Consider the following 24,089-nt stretch of genomic DNA (forward strand, 5'->3'; position numbering starts at 1 on the left):
ACAACCCTAATACTGATTCAGTTTTGATGGAAGGAATGTGATAGTGGACAGAGGATGTGGACGGATTATAAACTTTCAGGCCCCTGGGCCCAGATGTATTAAGGCCCCCCCACTAATTGTCATGTATGTGGGAGGGGGGGGGGGGGTTGTTTGATGTGATTTCCTGTATTCTGGTGCATTTTGGGGATGGTCAATACTAAATTCAATCGGATTCATAGCCTACATCCTGATTTGTTGATATTGAGGCAATGATTCCATGCAAAGGCTTGGGCTTCAGGGCCCCCTGACCTCTTGGGCCCCTGGGCCTGGGCCCGGTAGGCCCGTGCAGTAATCCATCCCTGGTGCTGTCTGAACAGGACGACAGAATGCCAGTGGATGATCTAGGCCAGAGGATGTGGTAGTGGATGTTAATCCTAGTGCTGGGCGGTATGACCAAAAATGTATATCATGGTATTTTTCAAAATTCTTACAGTTTCACAGTATATGACAGTATTTTTTTCCATGCATAATCAGATGTTCACAGCATTTTCTACAGGTTGAGAGAGGAATTGCTGCAGTACATTGACTAAGGATGGTCTATTTTACTGTCATGATGTAGAATAACTCCACACTAGTGGTAATGCAGTTTTGCATGGCCCCAGAAAATGATGCTGTTTACAAAGAGCCACTCATGATTCTAATGAAGAATCTAATCAGAATGCAAAGACAATTGCATTCAAAATACAGAACTTTTACTGTGCAAATTTCACAAACATCTTAAAACCGATACAAAAAGTAGTGCAACTTGCAATAATTATACTTTTTTGAAAATTATACAATTTAAAATAAAACTTCTCTGCTGATATGCTTACTCTGTCAAATAGGCCTATCAGAAACATGCCTTATTGTTATTGTATGGTTTACATGACGTTAGTAGCTAACTTCATGTGGCCGGCCATGAGCTTCGGTTCGGTTCGCTAGGCAAAACATTAACAAAAAAGTTTGTTTTGGTGCACTGATGACAGGATCATTTCTAACTAGCCAGCTAGTATTGCTCAGTTCCTGTCTATAACATGCTTTACTTGCTACCGGGATAATTTCAGCGAATATTCTTAAAGTGAGATGAATGATAAGATCATTAAACTTCACTGTGTTCGGTGGGTTGCTAACGAACGACATCACCTTCTAGCCAGCTAGTTACAGCTGTTGAACAATCTCAATTGAATTTTCGTGTAAATCCCTTTCAATGCAGTAGGCCTATCACTTAACGTTTTTCCTTAACTAAAGAAACAATTTAAGGTATCCTGTGCAACACCCTTAAATAAACCCCTTACCTAAGGAGAAATTAAGCCTTAAGGGTCATACTTCAGGGGAAAAACTTAAGGTGTTTTGTGTTTACACTATCACTATGCGTGCGTATGAAAAAAGTCCCGTCTGCGTTCCAAACGTTGTGTAATCAAATATGGCGGTATATTAAAAATTCATATCATAACGAAAATATACACCGGTATACGGTGTGAACCGGTATACCGCCCAGCACTAGTTAATCCTACGCAGTCTCACTCGCTAGCAGGATGTGCTAATAGGCACAGAGGATGTGTTGGTGTTGTGTAAGTGATCTCTTCATTTGGTTTGATAGGGGATAATGGTAGAGGTCTCACCTGGTAAGGGCAGGGGATGTGGTAGTGCCGACACTTCTCCTGCACCCAGCTGGTCTCCCAGAGCGGCCGGTAGCTGTGCTCGTACATGTAGCAGCCGATGACGGTGAGCAGCGGCACCAGGTAGAGCGCCGAGAAGACGCCGATGCGGATCATGAACTTGACCAGCTTGTCCTGGTTCTCCTTCTCCAGCGGGATCTCCATGCGCACGCGGTTGAGCGCGGCGATGCCGGCCAGCAGCAGCACCACGCCCAGCACCACGTCCACCCCGAGCGGCGCCAGCAGGAACCAGCGCAGCGCCACCCCGTCGTACATGCCCACGAAGCACACGCCGCTCAGACCGTCGCCCTCCACCTGCAGCGGTCACACACATTCAGTCAGCTGACCCTTCTGTCCAAAGCCACTGACACATTCATTTAGCTGACCCTTCTGTCCAAAACCACTGACACAATCAGGTGCAAAAGGAGATTTTAAACCCACCGCACACCAGTGACCACACATTCCAAATGGATCTGTCACTAGCCCCCGCACCCCAGTAAAGATATCTTCAATAAACAATGGATTTGTCTCACCGACAAAATACTGTGGAGTGGTGAAAGGGTCTGGCACTGGTGTGCCGGGTAGAATAGAAAACAATGGAAGTGATCAAATGTCGGTAGTGGAGTGCCTTTCTGTGCGGTGGACTTAAGAGCTACCCTGGAAATCCAGAGTTCTCGCAAGAGCACAATGGAATTGTCTCTGTGAGACACTCTGGCAAAGAGCAATGATGCACGTTACTTTTTCCCCCTGCATTCCGGGGAACCAGCTAAACTGATGAAGACAGCGCTGCAACGTTGAAGGACAGTACACATTGGTCATAGTGTTATCCGATTGCATCAAAGTCCGAAATCATTCAGAGTAAACATAGTCTAGTGTTATCCAATTGCGTGCAGTGAGATTTTTAAATGCATGCTTGTTGCCGCCCCTCGAGTTGGGCCATTACATTGCTCTTTGCCAGACCCTTAATCTTTCTAGATTATCAGGGTCTGGATTTTCCAGGCTACTTAAGAGCAGCAATAAGGTGTAAATGTTACATTTACAAACACGTTACAAACATTTACAATGTTTACAATACAATGTACAATAAGGTAAATTTACAAACACGACAGGACACGACACGACAGGACAGGACAGAACAGGACACGAACCTTGTTGAGGGCCAGGAGGGTGACGGTGAGGATCCCCGGCAGGCCCCAGGCGGCGGCGTGGAAGATGAGCGCCTTCTTCTCGATGGCCTCGCTGCCCCACTTGGGCACTGCGGCCAGGAACCAGGTGAGCGTGAGCACCACCCACCAGGCGCCGCCGGCCATGGTGAAGAAGTACAGGCCCATGAAGAGCAGCGTGCAGGCCTTGTTGTGCGAGCCCTGGGTGACGGTGGCGGCACGGAACCTTCCGGGGCTGGCCGGGTTGCACGCCACGCGGTCCTCCAGCAGGAAGCCCAGGAAGTAGATGAGCGCGACCATCATGTAGCAGACGGCATAGAAGACGATGGGTCGCTCAGGGTAGCGGAAGCGCGCCATGTCGATGAGGAAAGTGAGGAAGGTGAAGAGCGTCGCCGACAGGCACACGATGGACACCACGCCCACGAAGTAGCGGGCGAAGAGGAGCTCGTCGCGGTGGAAATGCATGCTGGGACAGGGGGCCGAGCAGTCCTGCGCCCCCAGGAAGGAGTAGCCCAGGCCGGGGTCCACCTTCAGCTCACGCGGGCACCAGAAGCCGTAGTCCCGCTGCACCGGGGCAGGAGGCTCGGACGTCACCGAGGAGCTGGGGAGGAGGTCGGCGGTCCGCGGGTACGACTCCTCGCAGTCTGGGAACCTGGGGGAGGTCAGAACACACACACACACACACACACACACACACACACACACACACACACACACACACACACAAAGATAATGAGAAACTGGGCAAGGTGCTATACACAAAGCTATTTTTATGATTCATGATTATCTGATATATTAATAATAAAAAGTAAAATATTTACATCATATTCATCTGATAGATTTATTTATTTATCATGATTATCTGGTGTGTTTATAAGCCGTATGGTCCAAAGACATAAACCACAAGCTGTATATGAATTGAAATCCCCCAACATTTTTCACACAGAGATCACAGTAATGCGTCATTTTATATTGTCTTCCCTATTTTAGGCATCATTTGTCAAGTTATGAAGCGGCTTCCAGAAGCGTCTCCCTCACCTCTCACATTCCATCTCCTCGGGCCAGCTGATGCCAAAGATCTCCATGAGCTGGTGGCACTCGGCCCGCGCGCGCTGGCACAGGCGTTGGCACGGCAGCGTCATGCGCCCATACTCGGTGCACACGGGCGTGTACAGGGCGCAGAGGAACGTCCGCAGGTCGGCGGAGCACTCCAGGTTCACCATGGGGTGGAAGGGCTGAGGGGGCAGACAGAGAGGTCAAAGGTTAAACAGACACATCAAGGACATTTACCAGCCACGGCACGGCAGAGTCCGGGTCAGGCGAAACTCGAAACCCGCCCGACGGCTGGGAAAAAACGATGCAGGCCTATCGTGTTGCATATTGTGTTACTGTTCTCAAGAACACTCTCTTTGAATGGAGGAGGTGGGAACTCGTACCCAGGGGACAGAAGCATTCTTTCAACCAATCATTTTCTAGGCACTGAGGTTGAATAATGGCCTCTGTGGAAATATAATTGCTCTGTTTAATGTTTATTATTATGTGTTGCTGCACATCGCCCATAGCCATTATGTTGCCAATGGAATTAGATAAGCACAACTCCCTAGCCAGCCGACACTTACTCACACGCCACCGTGCAACATAGCATCACTGTTTACTCACACACTTATATAAACTCAGCACATTACATAATACTCCACAGATAAACCACAACAAACAGGGCCCACTGGCTTCACATTGCAGTCACTGCAGTCAGGCTCAATACAGTGGACCTCGCCCTGTAACTGGACACCCGACCCCGCCCTCACGTTCATCATAACCACACCCACTTCAACTCTCTGAACTCAAAATGACACGGGGGGGGTGTCCTGTGTGTGTGTGTGTGTGTGTGTGTGTGTGTGTGTGGTGGTGGGGGGGTGGGGTTAGTGGGTTGGCAAATGTACAATTGCAGTTAGGTCACTCCCCACCCCACATCACCTCCCTTTCTCTCCTCTCTCACCATCAAATACACTCAAATACATTTTCCATTCTCAGCTGACCTCAGGACAGCGCTGTGTGCCTAATTGAGAGAGAGTTGCATGTAGATTGATATGCCGCTGCGGGGCATGGAAACCTGACTCCCGATCAGTGGAAGACGCTGGAGGAGAGGGGGGTGAGAGAGGGGCTATATGGCAGGGGCAGCTGCTAAGCAGAGCTTTAATATGTAAATCCCCCACCTCACCGCCTTTTACCCCCTTCTCCCCTCTCTGTGTGGGGGAGGGAGAGCTCCAAACCAGGCCTAGACAACTACCCCCGTCCCCCTCCACAAACTACCCCCCACAACCTCATGCAGGGGGACGGCCTTTGTGACAGTAGTTTGTTGAGGGGGCAATGGGAGGGGCCGATGAGGTTGCCCGTTCCAATTTTTGAAAGATGAGCTAAATGAAATACTACTCACTGAGCTGCCCCCCCAGAGGATTATGGGTAATATGTGCTATGCCAAATGGGTTTCCAAACACAGTAAGGGCCTTTTGTGAAGAATGCTGTGAGAAGTTGTGGATTGGTTTTTCTTCACAAAAGTGGTTTGAGTTTAATTCAGTGTCCGTTCAAGGAACCATTCAAGATAAGAATACACTATTACGACATACAATACCAAATCTGAGTATCTGGCTTCCCCTCAAGAACACACATTAACTTTCTCCAGAAGCTAATAACCAGAAGCTTTCTCTGCTGGTTATTACCTTCCCAATGTGGGTCAATGCTCCTCTTGTTCTTTTGTTGTATACACCTACAAACACACATACACAAACACACACACACATCAACCAACCAACCATACAACCAACCATCCAACCAAAACACACACACACACACACACACACACACACACACACACACACACACACACACACACACACACACAGTATTACAATAGACTCCTAGCAGCTTCTTTCCAATAGAGACATGAAGGCTGCTGTCAGCTGCAGTGGATGCCTTCGCCTGAGTGTCTTACCACCTGTCATAACAGACATGCTCGGCTTTCTGCATTCATTTGTGCCCTGAATCTGCTTTCCGCCTACATACATATACACACTCATGAACGCACGCTCACACACACACACACACACACACACACACATGCTGACTCTAGAATGCCTCCCCTCAGCCTATAAAATAGGATTAGAATGCATGTTAGGGTTGGCCATTTGCACACAAAAGGACCCTGATGCAGTGATGCGTTGTGTACGCCTAATCCATATTTAACACAGCATATGTCTGCATTCTTCCAGCAGATTTACACCCCTGCCAAAGAGCAAGAGACAGGAGTAATTGATTTCTCAGACACCGCGGTTTTGATGCCCTGTGAGTTCCTCTGGGAATGTATTTCTCAACTATGAACCATATAAATTTGCAATTAACCATCATATAAAGCCATATGATGATTGTCTAACTGAAAACACCAGCCAGATTTTTTAGATTACACAGGCAGTCAAGCCTGATCTTATGTTATACATTATTATTTAAGGCCATACTGTTGGGGTGTGAATCACCATGTCCCATGCAGTATTTGTACTGCCCTATACAAGATCTGTCATTTAGTACAATAGAATGTATTCCCCAAATAAAATATTTCTTTAGTGTTCTCTGATGATCTGACAGAGCAAAATGCATCTCTGCTCTATAATTGTGAGCAATGAAAGCAACTGATTTTGCCACACCCAATATTAATGTGCTTAGAATGTCCTTATAATCTAATACAAAACAATCTGATGCGAGACCTGATACAATACCTGGTAAAAACATTGCAATGCTGTAATAAATTGATTTCCCCCATTCCCCCATGCAAACTGCGCTTTATTCTCACTCAGGGTTTCATTCGATGTAAATTTGATTACAGTGGAGTGGGTTACAGTGGCCTTTTGCGCTTATCTTACCATAACATTCACGACAGTGCCATCTAAGTGGAAAAGGGACATGGCCTGTCAACTCAGGCTCTTTAAGTGGCCCGTCAAAGACCACTAACAATGGTGAAGTTCATCTCGGTCAAAGTCCAAGACCAATGCCTATGGCTGCAGGGCTTCAGGAGTGGAGGAGTGCCAGCCCAGTCACACTGGGACAATAAGAGGCCAATGGCATGCTGCCTGTTTGTGCCCTAACCAAGCCACAGCTGCAGCCTTTAATTCAATACAGAGGATCTTATGACGAACCTTTGCTGCTGTCCTTATTACATTACTGAGATCAAACAGCATGCTCGCGCGCACACACACAATCAGATATACGACGACTGAGAGAAAGAGAGGGGGAGAGAGAGAGAGAGAGAGAGAGAGAGAGAGAGAGAGAGAGAGAGAGAGAGATGTGGGCACAAACATGCATGCATTCACATACTTATTCACATGGCCTGTACACTATTCACTATACACTTGTATTCATTCATGCACACACACACACACACACACACACACCTACATGCATACGCGCACACACACACATGCTTTCATGCCCACTGGATTCCACCCTCACCCACTTGCACGCACACATACCCACACACCGTCACTAACTTGCTCCTGCGCACACACGCGCTCAGCCAACCCATCCATCCCACTCCCATCAGCCACAAACCCACTATCCTCTCTGCCAAACAGACAAATAAATGCACACAAATGACAGACTCTGTCCTGTTTTCCATTTTTTCTCCACCATCAGTCCAGTGACATTCATTGCATTTAACACCCCCTCCCCTTCACATACTGATCTCACTGTAGCGATCTAATGAGCTTTCCATGTGTGCATCTGCCCTCCCCTGCCCCCTTCCCTCGGAGACCCCAGGGCATATGTATGCACACGCATCAGCTCAATTGTCCGTTGCCTCTAGATGCCCTATAAACAAACTGGTGAAACACTTCAGTGGATGTGCAAGGCGGAAGGTGGTTAAGTGGTTCCGTGGATGTAGAGCCACTGAGTTCACATGGGCTCTTGGGGACACTATTGTGTGGTTTTATGTGCCAGGGCCTTAGGGTGTGACCCTTAGAGGTCATAATTAGGGTTACAACAGTAACAGAGATTTTTGTGGTAATATATTATAACCGATATTATAAATATCATGGTTTTATGGTATACAGTTTTGGTGTCATAATGTGTCTGTTTGCCATGATGTCGGTCCACCGCTGCAACCCTAGTCATGTAGTCATGTACATTTATATTATTATTCTATATACATGTATTCAATTTACATGGAATGACTCCCAATTTAATTAAAACTTAACCAAAATGTATTACTTCAGATTACTCATCTGAATTCAGCTGGCTTTTAAAAGCTCAATGTCATTCTAGAATCCCTTATTCCTCCTTACAGCCCGCTACTGCTGTTGGGCTGCCCACTGCTTCCTACTGCACGGGCCCTAGTGACCCGTGGTGCAGTCAGTGTTCGGCTTTAAGCCGCCTCTCCCCAAACACAGGCCGTCTTGAGTCTGGGACGGGGATTACTGTACTGTGGGATGTGCTATGAGACAGCTGCTGTCTGCCAGGGGTTTGGTCTTCCTGCTGCTTCAGATCCCCCCTGCGATGAGGTGTATTGAGCCTTCTTTTGCCCCCCCTCCTCAGAAAAATAGCCCTCACTCCTCTCTCTCTCTCTCCTCTCTCTCTCTGTAGGGCTATACGGTGCAGGGCTGCATGGGGCTAATGCTCATTCACTCAACACTCTCACACATGTGCAAGCGCTACAGCTCGGAGATCCGAAGGCCTTGGAGGGTACTGAAGAATTCCTTTTGAAGGCATGATAGCTCAGTAAAGACTAGCACAGATGAGTTGACATGTTATTTTTACAACTGAATTTTGAAGATATATACAATACAAATAGGCTAATGACATATTACAAAAGGATAACATGGATATAATGTTGCCGGGGAGCTTTTGTGAAAACAATACAAAGACAGCGGAGGCAATCTGAATAGATAAGGTTGAAAAATTATCCATAATCATTTTTTAATCCTCCAGTGACTCATCCTTTTTCTCACTCTCTCTTCATCTTTCTCTCTGTCTCTCTATCATTCGTCTCTGCCCTTAATTCTCTGCCATTCCACGCTGACTGCCATGGTAACCGCGGATGCATCAACGGCCCCCACGTCAGGGAGTGGGGGGGGTGTGCATGCGGAGAGGTCGTAGGGTAGCACTGAAGGACCTCCTCCCGGGAGCAGGAAAGCCCGCTCTTTTGTTGCAACACAATTGGCACCCGTTGCCACGGCAACGGCTGTACCTTGCTGGGGGGGGGAGGGAGCAAGAGAATAGGAAAGAAAAGAGAGAGAGAGAGAAAGAGAGAGAGAGAGGAGGGTTGAAGAAAACAGACAGAACAAGAGAAAGACAAGGAAGGAGGGGGGGCATAGACAGGCAGAGGCGATTTAGCCTGGCCTCTTTGAGAATTATAAAGTTAAATGGCTAGCTAACTAGCAGGAGCAATGCGGTTATCAATTGTGTGTATTCTCTTGCCAATTCCATTAATATTCCAAGAGCGGCTATATCATGCCATTAATATTCTGCGGGCGGATATTTGATGGCATTAACATTCACATTGCAGTGGTGGGGAATTACACTTGACATGACATGAGTCGAGTGCCAATGGCTGAAATGCCTGGAGATCACTTGTGCTATATACTGTACATTCAGGGTTAATATTGTAATAACATCCTAATAACAGCAGCCTTTGTTGCCAGTTCAGCGAGAATATCTCCAATCAGGAAAAATGCCTGGCTGCTCTGATCTCTTGTTCCTGACATTGCTGAATTTAAATTCAAATGACAGATTAATTCTACTAGGCTGTTTCATCAAACTGTAAGGCATTTCGGCTATGCGCTTTCATGACAAGCCTGTTTAAATATCTACAAAATTGTGTATTTTTTCCTGGTGTATCAATTCTTTAATTTCCTGATACAGCAGCACACATCTGCTGTCATAGAAATTGATGCATTACTCAGATACTGGCATTGGTTCTAATCTGCTGCTTGACAAAAATATAGAGGGGTTCAGATATATTAAGCACTCCAGAATAAATCAGATATTAAGACTGTACTACCAGGACACAGTGTTGTATCAGGCTAGGGACTGCTAGGATAGTGGTTGTGAGAAGATGGCAACAGCTTGTGCCACGGCAGGATTAACTCCACTCATACCCCTGACAGCAGCATCCCTCTCTCTCTATTCTCTCTCTCTCTCTCTCTCTCTCTCTCTGTTACTCTCTCTCTCTCTCAATCACCAAAATACCATTAGTTTACCCCAGCCAGCCAAAATCTTAAATCTCCCACCAATCACTCTTCCATCAGTGTACACTCTTGAGCCTCAATCAAAGAGAGAGAGAGAGAGAGAGAGAGAGAGAGAGAGAGAGAGAGAGAGAGAGAAAAAGGGAGAGTGGGATGCCATCCCTAGGGCGGCTGCCCCACTTCTCAAACGAGGTTACCAGGAGTTCAACCAAACAACGGCGGAACCACTCGGCTGCTCAGGGACGCTATGCAGTGATGCTAAGATGCACCGCCACAAACCCAGCCTCCCAGAATCCTGTCTCCGCATCCAAAAATAAACAAGGGGGATCAAATAAAGACTTGGTGGTGCAGTCATGACAACTCGAGAATTACCACCTCGCAAAAGCAGACGCGCTGAGAAATCAGAGGTGACGCCAACCAAGGGGGAGAGAAGAGACAGTTATCAAAGCTCTGGCTGGCGGGTTTTGGCTCTCGTCGACGGAAGACGGAGGAATCCCTTGGTCGGCGTCCAAGGAGCCAATCTTATTGCCTTTCACCACAGCAAGGTTCTATTCTTCATCATTACCACGGCTGCTGAAGGGACTCCACTCCCATTCGGAATCGAATGTCAAATCCACCCCGGCCTTTTCTCTCCCTATTAGTGTTGCGTTCTCCCATGACGGAAGCCTGCCAGAAACACAGGCAGTGACAGCTCAGCGTTGAAAGGCACACTGTGAAGTGATTTAGATGTGGTAGGGGTTGTTTTGCAGTGGGAGCCATGGGTTTCACTCATGATATAGTGAGAAAGCATGCTTCGGGCTATTTCAAGTTCCCTACTTATGAAATGCATTTAGAATGATCATTCCTACTCGAGGCATGGGAAGGATTAATGACAAGCTAACCCTTCAGTGGAATTTAACTGAACTGTAATCAGTCTATCACGCCATGATACCACAGCTCAGAGGGGCAGACCTGTACTGAGGTCTGTGATATGATCTGGTAGTTTGAAATAGAAAGCCACTGGTATTTTGTCTGTTGTTTGGGCACTGATGCCATACTACAGTGCAGTCTATGAAAACTGTGCAGTGGTATTGCTACTGTGCAGTTTGTGACATGTGTATCTCCAAAGTAAAAGCTGTGCATTGGTTAATTTAGCAGGATAAGCCTGATGAAATGGGAACACATCAAGCTGATGTGTGCTCAGTATTTGAAGGGTAGAGTGATCATGTGTCTGTCTGGTGTGCGTGTGTGTGTGTTAGCACGTATACACGTAAGCGCATATGCCTATGTGTGCGTGTGTGTGTATGACTCCTTTGGGTACACTGGGGGGTTACGTAACTAACGCCGCTCAGATACACAAGAGGATGGAGCGACCAGATGGTGCTACTCTGGCTACGCTCCATCACATCAACCCCCTCGCCCTGCCCACATCCCTCCCCACCCACCACCCAGCCCAGCCCAGCCCTGCCCAGCCTCTCCTGCCTCCTTTATCTGGGTGGAGTTGGGGCGGAATGGGGCGGGGTAGGACCACACCGCAAGCATCACCACGGGGATTTACCCCCATCATCCTCATCCTCCTCCCGTTGCTTGCCGCTCCTGGACCGCACATCTCTGCTGGGAGATGATCGCTAACAAGGCTAATGCAGCCGCTCGGAGCTGAGCCTCCACTTACTCCGAACACTCAGGCAAAGAGGATCACCCAGCGGCCCGCAATCAATCCAATCCGATCATCATGGCAGCGGAGATTACAGGACCATCAACACAACCAACACAACCATAAATAACATACGCACCCGCCAGCAAAGCCATCGGTCTTATATAGAGTCCGCGATGACACACATTCAGAGTGCATGGAAAATGCTGGGATGGGAATGGAGAAAGTGTGTGTGTGTGTCTGTGTGATTGTGTGTGTGTGTGTGTGTGTGTGTGTGTGTGTGTGTGTGTGTGTCTGTGGGGGGGGGGCGGTTGTTCTGACATGGGATGTTCTGACTCAGATGGTGGCCTTTGCTGGACCCTTGAAGTAGGTCACACGAAGGAAAGGAAAACAGCCCTTTGCCAATCGTGCACACTCACATAATGCAGAAGTCAGAAAGTCATTGACTTAATGCCCCTCTGGAGAGATTAAAACTTAATTTCCTGCTTAATGTTTCTGTAATGTGATCCAAATAGCTGTGCTAAGCGAAGACGCACTAAATTGAAACGAAAGCCCAAACACTTTGTGGCAATCTAGGGTGTGTTGATTGCTAATGCCATCAGGGTGTTACTGCAAATCTCCCTGTAATCTGCGAGTTTCAATAAAACCTGCCACACAAGTGCAGAGACCAAAGCGTATCACTATAACAACACTAGTCTTCCCACAAACTCCACACTATGAAAAGGTGGAACAAATCCCCTGCCCATTTAAATGACATCAAGTGGAAGGAAAAGGATTCTGCTCCCCCTCCTCCCAAACCAGTAAACATTTTTAGTGCTCCAACTAAGTGTAAAGGGCCACTCAATATTAAGAATAAATGTTTCAGTTTATAAACTCTACAATTCAACATAATTCCCACAACAAGCATCAAAAGCCGCCACTTTCAGTGTCTGATGTGACCAATAAATGCCCTTCTCAGGCAAATTATTTCCATGTTTGCATTAAGTAGACACTAACTCTGACTAATCTAATTGGATTGGATTACAGTGCAGTGACCATTCTTGATTTACTTTGTGTTGGTGACCACAATTCAGCAAGTTTAAGAAGGCACTAATGTTTGTGCACACAAACACACACATACGATCACCCACACACAAACACACACACACACCCACCCACACACACACAAACACACACACACACACAGCATACATACATACACACACAAACAAGGCTGATAACCTACCTCCATGGCAAGGGCTGCAGTCTGCTGGTCATAGTGGTTGAGCAGATTGGGCATGAAGGTGGAGTTATAAGGCAGGTCCTGGCACATGCGCAAGGTGATGGGCTCGCAGGTGAACATGCTGTGGCTCCCTCCAGCCTCCATGTGGATGGCCATGCTGGCTGCCACCAGGGACCACAACACCCACAGCAGACCCATGGTCATGGGTCCCACCTCGGGGAGTTGCCCTCCCCTCGCTCCTCCAGGCAGAGGCGGCCTTGGAGGCTGCTTGGAAGGCTGGTGGCTAGAGGGAAATGGAACTTGTGTATAAGGAGTTGGGTCGGTTCGGAGAGTTTGTGCTCAGGTGCTGCATGTTATAGTGGAAACGCAAAGGGACGCAGAAGGATTGTCATTGCTTAGACTCCTGAGGATATATCGTCACCTGATTGAAATACAAGCCCAGCTGCGCTGCTGCAGGTAGGCTACAGCTAGTCCCAGTTTGAACACGTGAATGCAGGCACTACTGCGATGGCGATGCAGTAGACTTTCCACAGGAGGACTCTGTGAAAGAAATACGTAGTTAAAAATGTTAGCCGTTATTTTAAGTGCTCCATTATGCCTATATCCCATTTCCAATTAAATTCCAATTCCATCCCCTTCGTAGATAAACACAAATGATGAAACAACAGGTTCATGTAGGTGTAAAATAAATCTAGTATTTCTTCCAAATGCAAGTTGTCACCGCAAGGGTTCTTCAGTTTTCAAATTAGGCTTCAAAAAAACTATTGTACTCTAGACATGGAAACATAATTGCAACGTGTTACAATGACATGCACTTTCCCCTCCAGTTCGGCCGGTTTTCGCGGCATAGGCTATTTTCTTAGTAGGTTATTTATTTCTAAATAATTGACCTTGTTCATCGAACAGTTGATCACACAGGAGATCTGCGCGGCTGAGCAGCGAGCACTTAAGCTCGTCAGCCCATCACTGTGTTTATGTAGCCAACCGTACCTTGCTTTCCCATGATAGAACAGACTACAAAGTAGACCGGTTAACGCTATATAATGATGGCACGGAAATATAAAACTGACAGCCAGAGTATCCTTCTCCAACACGACAGAAATACGTCGTACGATAAATAACAGCGACTTCACCGAACCACGAACAATAGATTCCTCGTTTTAACCGATACTACACATAGGCTAGGATCTCCGGACGATCGGTTCCATTTGATATCTCAAAACGACGGTTTAATCAGCCATAACGAAATGTTCATCTGTGCCAGTGAAGTGATGTTGTTCATAATGCCGATAATAAAGTAAGCTGGAACATGAACACATAAACCAGACTTACCCTAGTTTTGAGAATGATTGCTCGGTTCTCGTGTGGGACTCTGGGCTTCTCCTCCTTAGTGTCCGTAACAATAAAACGACTCCGCTTCTCCTCCAGCAGGTTTGAGCGATTGCGTCGGGAACGCGCGTGGAGAGGACGGTGACGCGCGCCAGAACCAACCCCTCTCCATGGGTAAAATGTAGTTGTCAAATAGAAACCGGCTGATGTCTGTCAAAGTAACACATTTCAAAGATAGGCTACACTACTTTTTTGCATCCTCGGTGCTGTTTTCCCCCAACACAAGTTATTAAGAGCAGTCTAGCCTACAGTAAAGTCGAGGCTGGCCTAAGTGAGAGGAACTGACAATATGAGGAATTCATCTCTGTAACGTTGAAACATTGTCATATATTGAAACATTGTCATATATTGAAACATTGATGCATTGCATAGACACAACAGGAGGGATGCTGGCGTACTAGGGTCTTGTTTGTGAAACTGTCGGCGACAAAAATGAAGTGCAGCGCAGAGTTGTGTTCGCATGGTTACTCCTAGCGACAGGCATGCTAGCAGAAAGGGGATGGGGGCGCTGTAGTCTTTGTGAAGCCAGTGTGTGAAGTCGCATTACTATGGAAACTGGTAAACTCATATGTGAGGCTCTGTGGTTGGAGGCTCATAACGAAAATAAACGAAAGCCTTCAAAGGAAGGAATGCAAGCGTGCGGCCTAAAAACTTGTGACTTTTCTCTCCCTCACGAATTGACAACCGTCGGAAAATATCAGAGGTAAGTGTGACATCCACCACAGGTGTTAAAACTCACTGTGTACAAGCAGTTGTTCGAATTAATAGTCGTCAGATAGGTGTGGGAGCGGTCTGTTGACGGACGTCATTGTTGGGGTTGTTTATTTTACAGCAGTAGGCCTAATCTAGTTCCTCTCTATGAATACTAAGACAAATCTGTGCACAATGAAGGCTACCCGTTGCCTGATGAGACAAAAAAATATCAAAATGCATGAAAACAGAGGCCTGACATGAGACTATGGCATATTGGTAAACGAGAACCCAAATGCCTTGCATGACAGTAGGCTAGTTTGGAGAGGTTTTATGCAGCTTACTCCAATATTTGTTGTTTAAAAATGAAAAAAAAAAAAAAAAAAACGAGAGATATCTGTTTGTTTTGGAGTGATCACAGGCAATCTTATCAAAGTTTCAAAGATGTCCTTTGCCGGTACCAGAGCGGTAAGTGCACCAAAGAAATTGCAGACCAAACTAAGCACTTGGACTCCACTGAACCACCAGCTGTCCAACAGCAATGTAAGCTATGCATCATCATAGGTTGTGTATAGCCTATTGCCAAATAGTGTTCCTGGTCTTATTCACATGAAGTGCATGCTCTTCTTCTTTGTAGATTTTTGAAGAAAGAAGGCTTCTTCTCAGGAAATGGGTGAGGATGTGACAGATGTTCAGTAAAATGAATGAATCACTGAACTAGACAACATATAATGTCTTCCAAGTCTAACATGTTATGGTCAACCAAATTATTTTAAACTCTCCTTAACATATAGTTCATGTTAGGGAGGTCTGCTGTGAATATTTTTGACTTGGAGAGACATCATCTGGCTGATTTCACTGTAGTTGTACTTGGGTGGGCCTGATACTCCTCTGAGATTATAAAGATGGTCAGGTAGTGGATTTTAAGAATAGCCATGTCTATAAAGTATTTATAGAAAAGGCTTCTGAGCCTTGTGCTCAATCCTTAAGGCTCACTGTTCTTCCGTAGTGGAAGTCATCAAAGAAAACTTAAGGGAATACAAGCAAACATCAGAAAACCCATAGTGTTTTATCAAAGCTTCATGTAGCGGTCCAACCTCACCATTGAGACATGCATGACTAGTGCATTTATTGATGTGCGTGTAAACAAGGATCAAACAGGACCAGGCACATAGCCCACGGTGGCAAGACTACATACTGTCCTTTACACATCAGCCTCTGCCTTGCAACACACCCCCATGCATTTAAAGCTAGAAAATATTTGACGGTGAAATACTCATGTTAATTTGGTGAAATTACATTCATTTTACAGACTGTATACTGCAGTCTGCACACACATACTTATTTATCTTGCATATGCACAAGGATAGTCAAGTAAAAAAGTGAACTGTTGCTTGAATGTCGTTCCTCTCTTGCAAGCCGGTTTGAATAAAAGTATCAGCTGAGTGTGTAAGGACATTCAGTAGAACAGTGGGATACAATGTATAAAGGATAATACCATGGGATGGTTTAGAGCTGGGTTGTGAGGGAAATCGAAACCTCTAAAAAGCTTTAACGTTTTTGCTTGTCCTCTGCCCAGTTTGATAGGTGGACTGATGGACAGCGTAAGCTGGTGTTGCAGGACTTCCTGTCCAGGTCCTCTGCAGCCCAGCTGAGGCAGCTGAAGGAGAACCTGAGCAGCCTGGTTCCAGAGCAGGTCCTGGACTTCACCGTCGTCCTGCCCAGGGTGGTGTCGCTGTACATTTTCTCCTTTCTGGACCCCAGGAGTCTCTGCAGATGTGCTCAGGTACCAGCTGGCACACACATGATCACGGCACTGGTCAGTTTTTAGTGGTTGTGTTAAAGTGGACATGCACAAGCACTCAGGCCGTATATTTTGGTTAAGGTGCATCACAATACCCTTCCTGTGAACAAAGAGAGCCAGATACTCACACACATGCACACACTCACAGACACACAAGCAGAGGCACTTTCTTCCAATCCATTGCACTCTCAGTGGAGCACAAGCACTCTCAACACCACAAGAGCTCCCTCTCAATCAGATACTCATGTTTTTGTGTGTGTGTGTGTGTGTGTGTGTGTGTGCGTGCGTGCGTACGTGCGTGCGTGCGTGCGTGCGTGCGTGCGTGCGTGCGTGCGTGCGTGCGTGTGTGTGTGTGTGTGTGCACGTGTGTGCGTGGTTGTCTAGCAGGTAGACAGGCAGACAGTCAGCCATTGTTGGTGGTGTAAACAGATGACCACCAACAGAAACAGAAGACGTTCGGTTCTTGTGTCATTGATAAATACACACGTGCGCACACTCTGTGTGATTGTCTGTGTGTGTGTGTGTCTGTGTGTGTGTGTGTGTGTGTGTGTGTGTGTGTGTGTGTGTGTGTGTGTGTGTGTCTGTGTGTGTGTGTGTGTGTGTGTGTGTGTGTGTGTCTGGGATGTTCTGACTCAGATGGTGGCCTTTGCTGGACCCTTGAAGTAGGTCACACGAAGGAAAGGAAAACAGCCCTTTGCCAATCGTGCACACTCACATAATGCAGAAGTCAGAAATTCATTGACTTAATGCCCCTCTGGAGAGATTAAAACTTAATTTCCTGCTTAATGTTTCTGTAATGTGATCCATATAGCTGTGCTAAGCAAAGACGCACTAAATTGAAACGAAAGCCCAAACACTTTGTGGCAATCTAGGATGTGTTGATTGCTAATGCCATCAGGGTGTTACTGCAAATCTCCCTGTAATCTGCAAGTTTCCATTTCAGTTGAAAAGTTTTCAAACTTAAATTTCAGTCTTCAAGTTTCAAAACCTGCTACACAAGTGCAGAGACCAAAGCCTTGTTTATGTTTATGAGTGTGTGCATGCATGTGTGGTCTGTTGGCCGGTCTGTTGCATGTGTCATCTGACTGTTGAATGTCCTCTATGTGCTGGGTAGGTTAGCTGGCACTGGAAGAGTATCGTAGAGCTGGACCAGGTATGGATGCCCAAATGTCTCCGACTGGATTGGTGCATCGACTTTACCCCCACACCATTTGAACAGGGGGTGTGGAAGCGCCACTACATAGAGACAGTAAAGGACCTTCATATCAGCAAACCTAAGGTGAGGATGACAATGATGGCCAATCAGATAACTTGTCACTTGCATTTAAATGAAAGGAATTATTTAGCATATGAGATATTTTTACTTTGATAATATAATTATAAAAAGCTAATACATTCCATGCATTTCATCTTCATTATTACTGATTTCCAAAGTAACCTAATCTATTTGCACAACTTGATTGCATTAGTTGAAGTTAAATAGGCACAGAGAGACTAAATTAAAGCTCCTAACACAAATGATCACATATCTTCAGTTGTTTACACTTGTGAAGGCCGAGGGCTATTGCATTGAACACAACATGTGATGCATGTATATACTTTCTTCCACTGGTGTAAATTACCCCTCCTTGAAAATCAGCAAATCAAGTCACTCCTTAAGTGTTTGCGTGGAAAGATAGACATTGCAGCCAGTCTACCACTAAACCCCCACATATAAATACAGTAAACCAGTGATTCTCAATCTTTTCACAATGAGAACTACCTCAAAAACAATTGGCTCTCCAAGTACTAACAATATGACCGGTATTTAAATACAGTAGGCCTATTTATCTTCATAATTTACAGTGTACACTGTTTTCGAAGAAAGACAAAATTAGTTTAATTGAACTAACCTTAACCAAATTTAATTGTAGTCTTTATGAAAAAAATATCTCGGAGACTCCCGGAGTACCACTAGGGAGAATCCGCGTACCACCAGTGGTACCCGTACCACAATTTGAGAACCACTGCAGTAAACTATGGGAAGAACTCCAGATGTGAATAAAATTTAGCTTTAACTTAGCCTGAGTGAACCCAGACGAACTTGGTAGCAAATTTGAATTAGCTCTGCAGGTCAGTCTGGAAAGGAGCCCATTAACGTTAGTTTCTGAACCACCAAAACCCCAGGAACGTGTTATTTCTTTGGAATTGAGAAAACAACTGCATTTCAAACCTTCGTTTGCAAGAAAGATGTATTTGCTGCACTTCTGAAATGATTTGGTAGAGTTTAATGCACAAATTGAAGTTAGATTTTACTGCAGCAAGTTCGGAAACAGGCATCAATGCTCCTTTCCAGACGGACCTGCAGGGCAAATTCATATTTGCTTACAGGTTTGTCTGGATTTACCCAGGCTACCTTTAACTTGTATTAAAATAAACAGGATAATTAGTATAATTTACAAATGAGAGAAAATAGATATTACATACTTTTACATTTACTTGGTACTTTTATTTCGCATTGTTCACTATCAGTGTTCATCAGTTTGCCGTAGTGGACACATTTATGATTCTAAGAATATACCTCTCTCTGATAGGGTTCTAGTATTGGAATTATGGGACAGGAAGGAGGTATATGTGCTCTCTCTCTCTCTCTCTCTCTCTCCCTCTCTCTCACACTCTCATTATCCCTTACTGTGTCTAAACAGACTCCAGTCAAGGATGAGTTTGTTGTGCCCGATGTGAGGGCGATCGGTCAGGAAGAGGAGCAACCCCCTTCGTCCGATGACAAACCCAGAGACACACGGGGCAGAAAGGGTGTTGCTGGGCATAGCTCAGTAGTTGGGACTCTGACAGGACTTCCACCATGGAGGCATGCTGACAGACACCCCACCGACACCATACGCTTCAACTACCTCGAGAACCCAGACCCTATCGAACAGGCGCGGCTAGCGTAAGAACTGTTTGCTGCTCTGGCATGCATTCCCATATTTGTGTTCTGTAATGAACATGAGGTGTAGAACATGCCCATCATCACATGTGTTCTCACACCTGCAAACTTGTCACCTTTTGGCTACAGTCACCGTTTCTATGTTAACCAGGGTAGTTGAAGTGAATAGGGTTTTGTATGCTGTCACCTTTTTCACTACTCAGAGTACACACTACAGAGTTTGCAGGTCTGGTTCTGTTTTGACTCTGATATGTTAAGTTAAGTTATACTTTATTGTCCAGTACAGAAATAGTAGTGTGCATACATTCATACACACACACACACACACACACACACACACACACACACACACACACACACACACACACACACACACACACACGCTTCGAGCAGTAAGCTCGGAGCCCACACACACTAGAAGCTCAAGGTGTAGGTGCTCAAGTGGATGTGGATGTGGGAGAGTGCTGTTCAATTAACTCTCCCCACCTACATTTTTCCTACCAGTCAGGGACTGAACTGGCCACACTTCGCTTTGGTCACAAGTCCGCTTCTCTAACCGGTAGGCCACCGATGCCCACAATGTTTATGCTGTCTGTTAGATAAATGATGGAGGATGGTCCCTCCTCAGTGATGCTTAATTTCACTAATTAATTTCAAGTGTAGCTTGCTACACAGCTCTCCTGTAAGCTCTAGTTGTAAGAATATTTTATTTAATTTATTTATTTTGATTTATCCTTGAGTCCCAGTGAGATCTTACATCTCTTTTTCAAGGGAGCCCTGGTAGTAAATGTAAATTAATGTCAATCTAAAACATAATAATAAAAAGACCTGCTTAATATATAAATCCATTTATATAATATATGTGACCATTGTAAACCAAACCAAACTATTATAATATATGTGACAGACATTTCATAACACATTAATTACTGTGAACATGGTACAAAAGTACAAAACTACTGTAGATGTGCATCATACCAACTGGCCATAAGAGCAACATCCACTGTTAGGTGATAGGACCACAGTGTTGTACAGCAACAGAGACACCTGGTTAGCCTGACACATTTGTGATAATATAAATGTGGGTCAAGGTCATCTAATGCTGTGGATTACAAGGGCATTGATGAATTGTCTCTGTTGCTCGGGAGGAATAAGCTCAATAAAAACTGTTTAGCCTAAAGGCAAGGCTCCAGCATCACCTAGCTCATAGATCAGAGGCATGGAGTATATCTAGTACAGAAATGGGAAGCATTCTGTATGTTGGTATAAACTGTATATAATATATGTGAATATAATATTGTATATATCGTGTGTGTGTGTGTGTGTGTGTGTGTGTGTGTGTGTGTGTATTTATATGAAATGTGTGTGTTTTTTTTTCAGTGAACAATACAATGAAAAAAAGGTACGCTGCTTGCTACCACTGAGTGTTTGCCTCCTTTTTGCAGACGGGCGAAAGGGAAGAGGGTTCATCTGAGCATGGCACGGCAAGACAGCAGCAACAACAAGAAGAAAGCGCTCTCAGCCTCTGCCTACAAACTGCGCAAGGCAAAGTCCCTGGTAACGTTAAGCCCCCGACAAAATATGAACATGACCGTCCCGGTGACCTTGCAGCTAATAAAGGAGGGAAATAATGCGAAGACGTCTACTGAGAGCACACACCCAGCAGGCGTGAGGCGCAGCCTAGACAGCATTTACATGGCAAATCATGCAAATTGATCTCCGCAGCAGGAGAGAGGGGAAGGGGTTGGAGGAAATTCAGGGAGGAATTGCTGTAGTGTTTGAAGAGGCTCTGCTTTTGTGCAGTGTGAACATGCCCATGCATAATGGAAATTTGGTATTGTGGCATTTTTATGCATCTTATAAATCCATCTCATTGGTGGCATAGATATGCCACCAATGAGGCAACGATACAGGGAAGCTGTCTTTTAAATCCATCACCTTGGTGTTTTTGGCATAACTGACTGATAGGTTCATTTTTGTATCCTAGTTATCTTAATGACACAGAAAGACTATCTGCAGAGATAACACTGAGCACAGATAATACTGAAGTGTAACTAACCCATCACTAGGCAACTGGCATTGCCTCAATCCTTGCAATTCCCATGTTGTATCATTTTATGTCCTTCCTCATTCACAAATCCTTGTCACATTATACACATCTCCTGTCTTGATATCTTATCTGGCACTTACCACAATGTCAAACATGATTATGGTGAAGTTTGACACCAATGCCCTGCAGCTTTGTTTTGCGAGTTCAAGCGCCTGTGCACCATTCTAGCAGAGTTAGCAAAGCGATTCAGGTTCACCAAGGAGACAAACATTTTTTAATCTTTTTTTCCTTGCCCACATGGCTGCCCGAATATCTCCCAATGAAGAATCTCATCGTATTACCTCTCATCACCCCTGTAGATGTTCCTGTCACTGGATCTGCAGTCTCGGGAGAAGAGGAGGCCAGACTGGGCTGTACGGAGTGCTGACCAATACCCTGTTGACAAGGACACAGCTGAGCAGCTGGCACACAGTGCCCAGTGGAATGCTGGGATACGTCCAGCTCCCGTGTACCCCCCCGTGCCCCGGCTAAGTGCTGAAGGACTCAGGGCCTCCTTGAGGTCTCAGAGGAGCTCACCTAGTAAGGGCAAAGGTTAACGGCTTTCAGGTTGATAGCTTCTCATTGTAGCTAGTACAGCAGTCCCAGTATTCGGGGGAGCTAACTGCTAACTACGTCACCCATTTGGTATTTGATTTTGCAGAGGCCCTTGTAGGATAACAATGAGTGGCATCACATTAATTTTACCTCTAAGAATACTGCCATTACGCTAAGAGACAGTCAGAGTTCAACTCTTTGTTTTACATGGTCCAAATTCATTTTCTGAGAATTTCGAGTCATGTACGCTGTCATAATTTAAAATAACGTGGCCTACTGGTTAGCGCTTCGGACTTGTGACCGGAGGGTTGCCGGTTCGAACCCCGACCAGTAGAAACGGCTGAAGTGCCCTTGAGCAAGGCACCTAACCCCTCACTGCTCCCCGAGCGCCGCTGTTGTTGCAGGCAGCTCACTGCGCTGGGATTAGTGTGTGCTTCACCTCACTGTGTGTTCACTGTGTGCTGAGTGTGTTTCACTAATTCACAGATTGGGATAAATGCAGAGACCAAACTTCCCTCAAGGGATCAAAAGAGTATATACATTTATACTTATAATTGATGTTGCTAAGGCTGTCTGCTTGGTGTGGTTTGTAAACAAAGTAGTTCATTGTCAGCTTCTAGCTCATTTTGTCCACTATTATAAATATTTAGCTATTTGAACAACAACAAAATCATGCAAACCAGTTATAACTTATCATGCTGCACACTGTCAATTAATGGACGTTGTAGCACTGAGCAGCTATTTACACTTTGACTTCTTAACTGGAAGCAGTCTCTTTCATTCATGCCCCAATTTACATCCCAAATAGGACAAGTATCCAGATTCTGCAGGGATCTTATCTTTGTTCAAGGTGACCTAATTCAGAGAATAGCCTGCTCTATTGCTTACCCTTTGGCATGGGGACTACGTATAGGCCTAAATGTCTGACCCTCTGCTCCATTCATTTTTATGGCTTTTGCCACAGTATAGGGCCAGTTATTTTAAGATGAATTCAGATGTACTGGTCTACTAGTTATAGGCCTATCTGTCAATCAATAGAGCACTGACACACTCAAAATAGGGAAAGTCTTAATAAATTATCCTAGTTGTTTTTATTGTAAAAGGCGTAATGCTAAATATGAGCTCCTGTTGTGTTGCTGCAGCAGTGCCACTGTTTGAGGAACGTCCGTGGAGGATACCCTCAAGCCGGGACTCACAAGAAGGCTGAACAATATCGCCACCATCTGGATCATTTCTGAATTGCAACGGGATCCGAAATGGAACAGGATCCATTAAAATGGAAATGGGTGGACTGAACGAAGTAGGCTGTCATAGTAGCCTTTTATGATCGGAATGAATGAAGTGCTACTTTTTACATGTTGAACTGAAATCATGAGACACTTTCGTTAAAAATAGGCTGTATAGTTTGCAAAACTGTTCTACCAACAGCTGCGAGATACAGCCTACATTTTTTTGTTATTTAATTATGCAACTAAGTTCTACTCAGAAATGACCTAGGTTATTTGATATGTAATCAAAAATCTGCTGCTCGTCCGAAATGATCAGTCAACCTTGGAACAATTTATTGTCATGCCAATAAACGTTGCTTTTTACAGCCATAGGGTGTCGCTGTATGATTGGTTTTGATTAAGGCCCAGCCTTGACTCCACATTTTAGGAAACTCCTTGCTTCTGACAGAACCTCCTGCATTTTTTACTATTATATTTCAGGTGCAGA

The 24,089-nt window shown here is 45.4% G+C and overlaps 2 protein-coding genes across 5 annotated transcripts in view; one reads left to right on the forward strand and one right to left on the reverse strand.

Moving 5' to 3' along the window:
• Window positions 1–14,370, reverse strand: part of fzd3a (frizzled class receptor 3a) — a 24,216-nt gene extending 9,846 nt beyond the window's left edge. For 3 of the 4 annotated variants that reach the window (XR_006032563.1, XM_042096358.1, XM_042096356.1), the window contains exons 1-5: window positions 14,253–14,370; window positions 12,924–13,460; window positions 3,878–4,074; window positions 2,825–3,491; window positions 1,641–1,991 (exon numbers count right to left, since the gene is read on the reverse strand). Coding sequence is in view for 3 of the 4 variants with exons in the window: in XM_042096358.1 (XP_041952292.1) it covers window positions 1,641–1,991; window positions 2,825–3,491; window positions 3,878–4,074; window positions 12,924–13,124 (1,416 nt within the window). In the remaining variant the exon portion in view is untranslated. The remainder of the gene's footprint in view (window positions 1–1,640; window positions 1,992–2,824; window positions 3,492–3,877; window positions 4,075–12,923; window positions 13,461–14,252) is intronic. The other variant, XM_042096357.1, reaches the window with a different exon arrangement.
• A 525-nt stretch (window positions 14,371–14,895) lies between these two features.
• On the forward strand, window positions 14,896–23,959 carry fbxo16 (F-box protein 16). Its single transcript, XM_042096410.1, has 9 exons — window positions 14,896–15,012; window positions 15,412–15,542; window positions 15,637–15,672; window positions 16,579–16,785; window positions 17,918–18,082; window positions 19,488–19,732; window positions 21,175–21,286; window positions 22,139–22,358; window positions 23,516–23,959. The coding sequence occupies exons 2-9, from the start codon at window positions 15,444–15,446 to the stop codon at window positions 23,578–23,580; spliced, it is 1,149 nt and encodes a 382-aa protein (XP_041952344.1). The 5' UTR covers window positions 14,896–15,012; window positions 15,412–15,443; the 3' UTR covers window positions 23,581–23,959.
• The last annotated feature ends 130 nt before the right edge of the window (window positions 23,960–24,089 follow it).

This window comes from Alosa sapidissima, chromosome 6 (genome assembly GCF_018492685.1).
Source record: "Alosa sapidissima isolate fAloSap1 chromosome 6, fAloSap1.pri, whole genome shotgun sequence".
In the NCBI taxonomy this organism is placed as follows: domain Eukaryota; kingdom Metazoa; phylum Chordata; class Actinopteri; order Clupeiformes; family Clupeidae; genus Alosa; species Alosa sapidissima.

Coding starts and splice junctions, on each gene's coding strand:
- fbxo16 (XM_042096410.1), top strand. CDS start 15,444: ATGTCCTTTGCCGGTACCAGAGCGGTAAGTGCACCAAAGAAATTGCAG. Junction 21,287..22,138: donor TGCGCAAGGCAAAGTCCCTG/GTAACGTTAAGC, acceptor TCACCCCTGTAG/ATGTTCCTGTCACTGGATCT. Junction 22,359..23,515: donor GTCTCAGAGGAGCTCACCTA/GTAAGGGCAAAG, acceptor GTGTTGCTGCAG/CAGTGCCACTGTTTGAGGAA.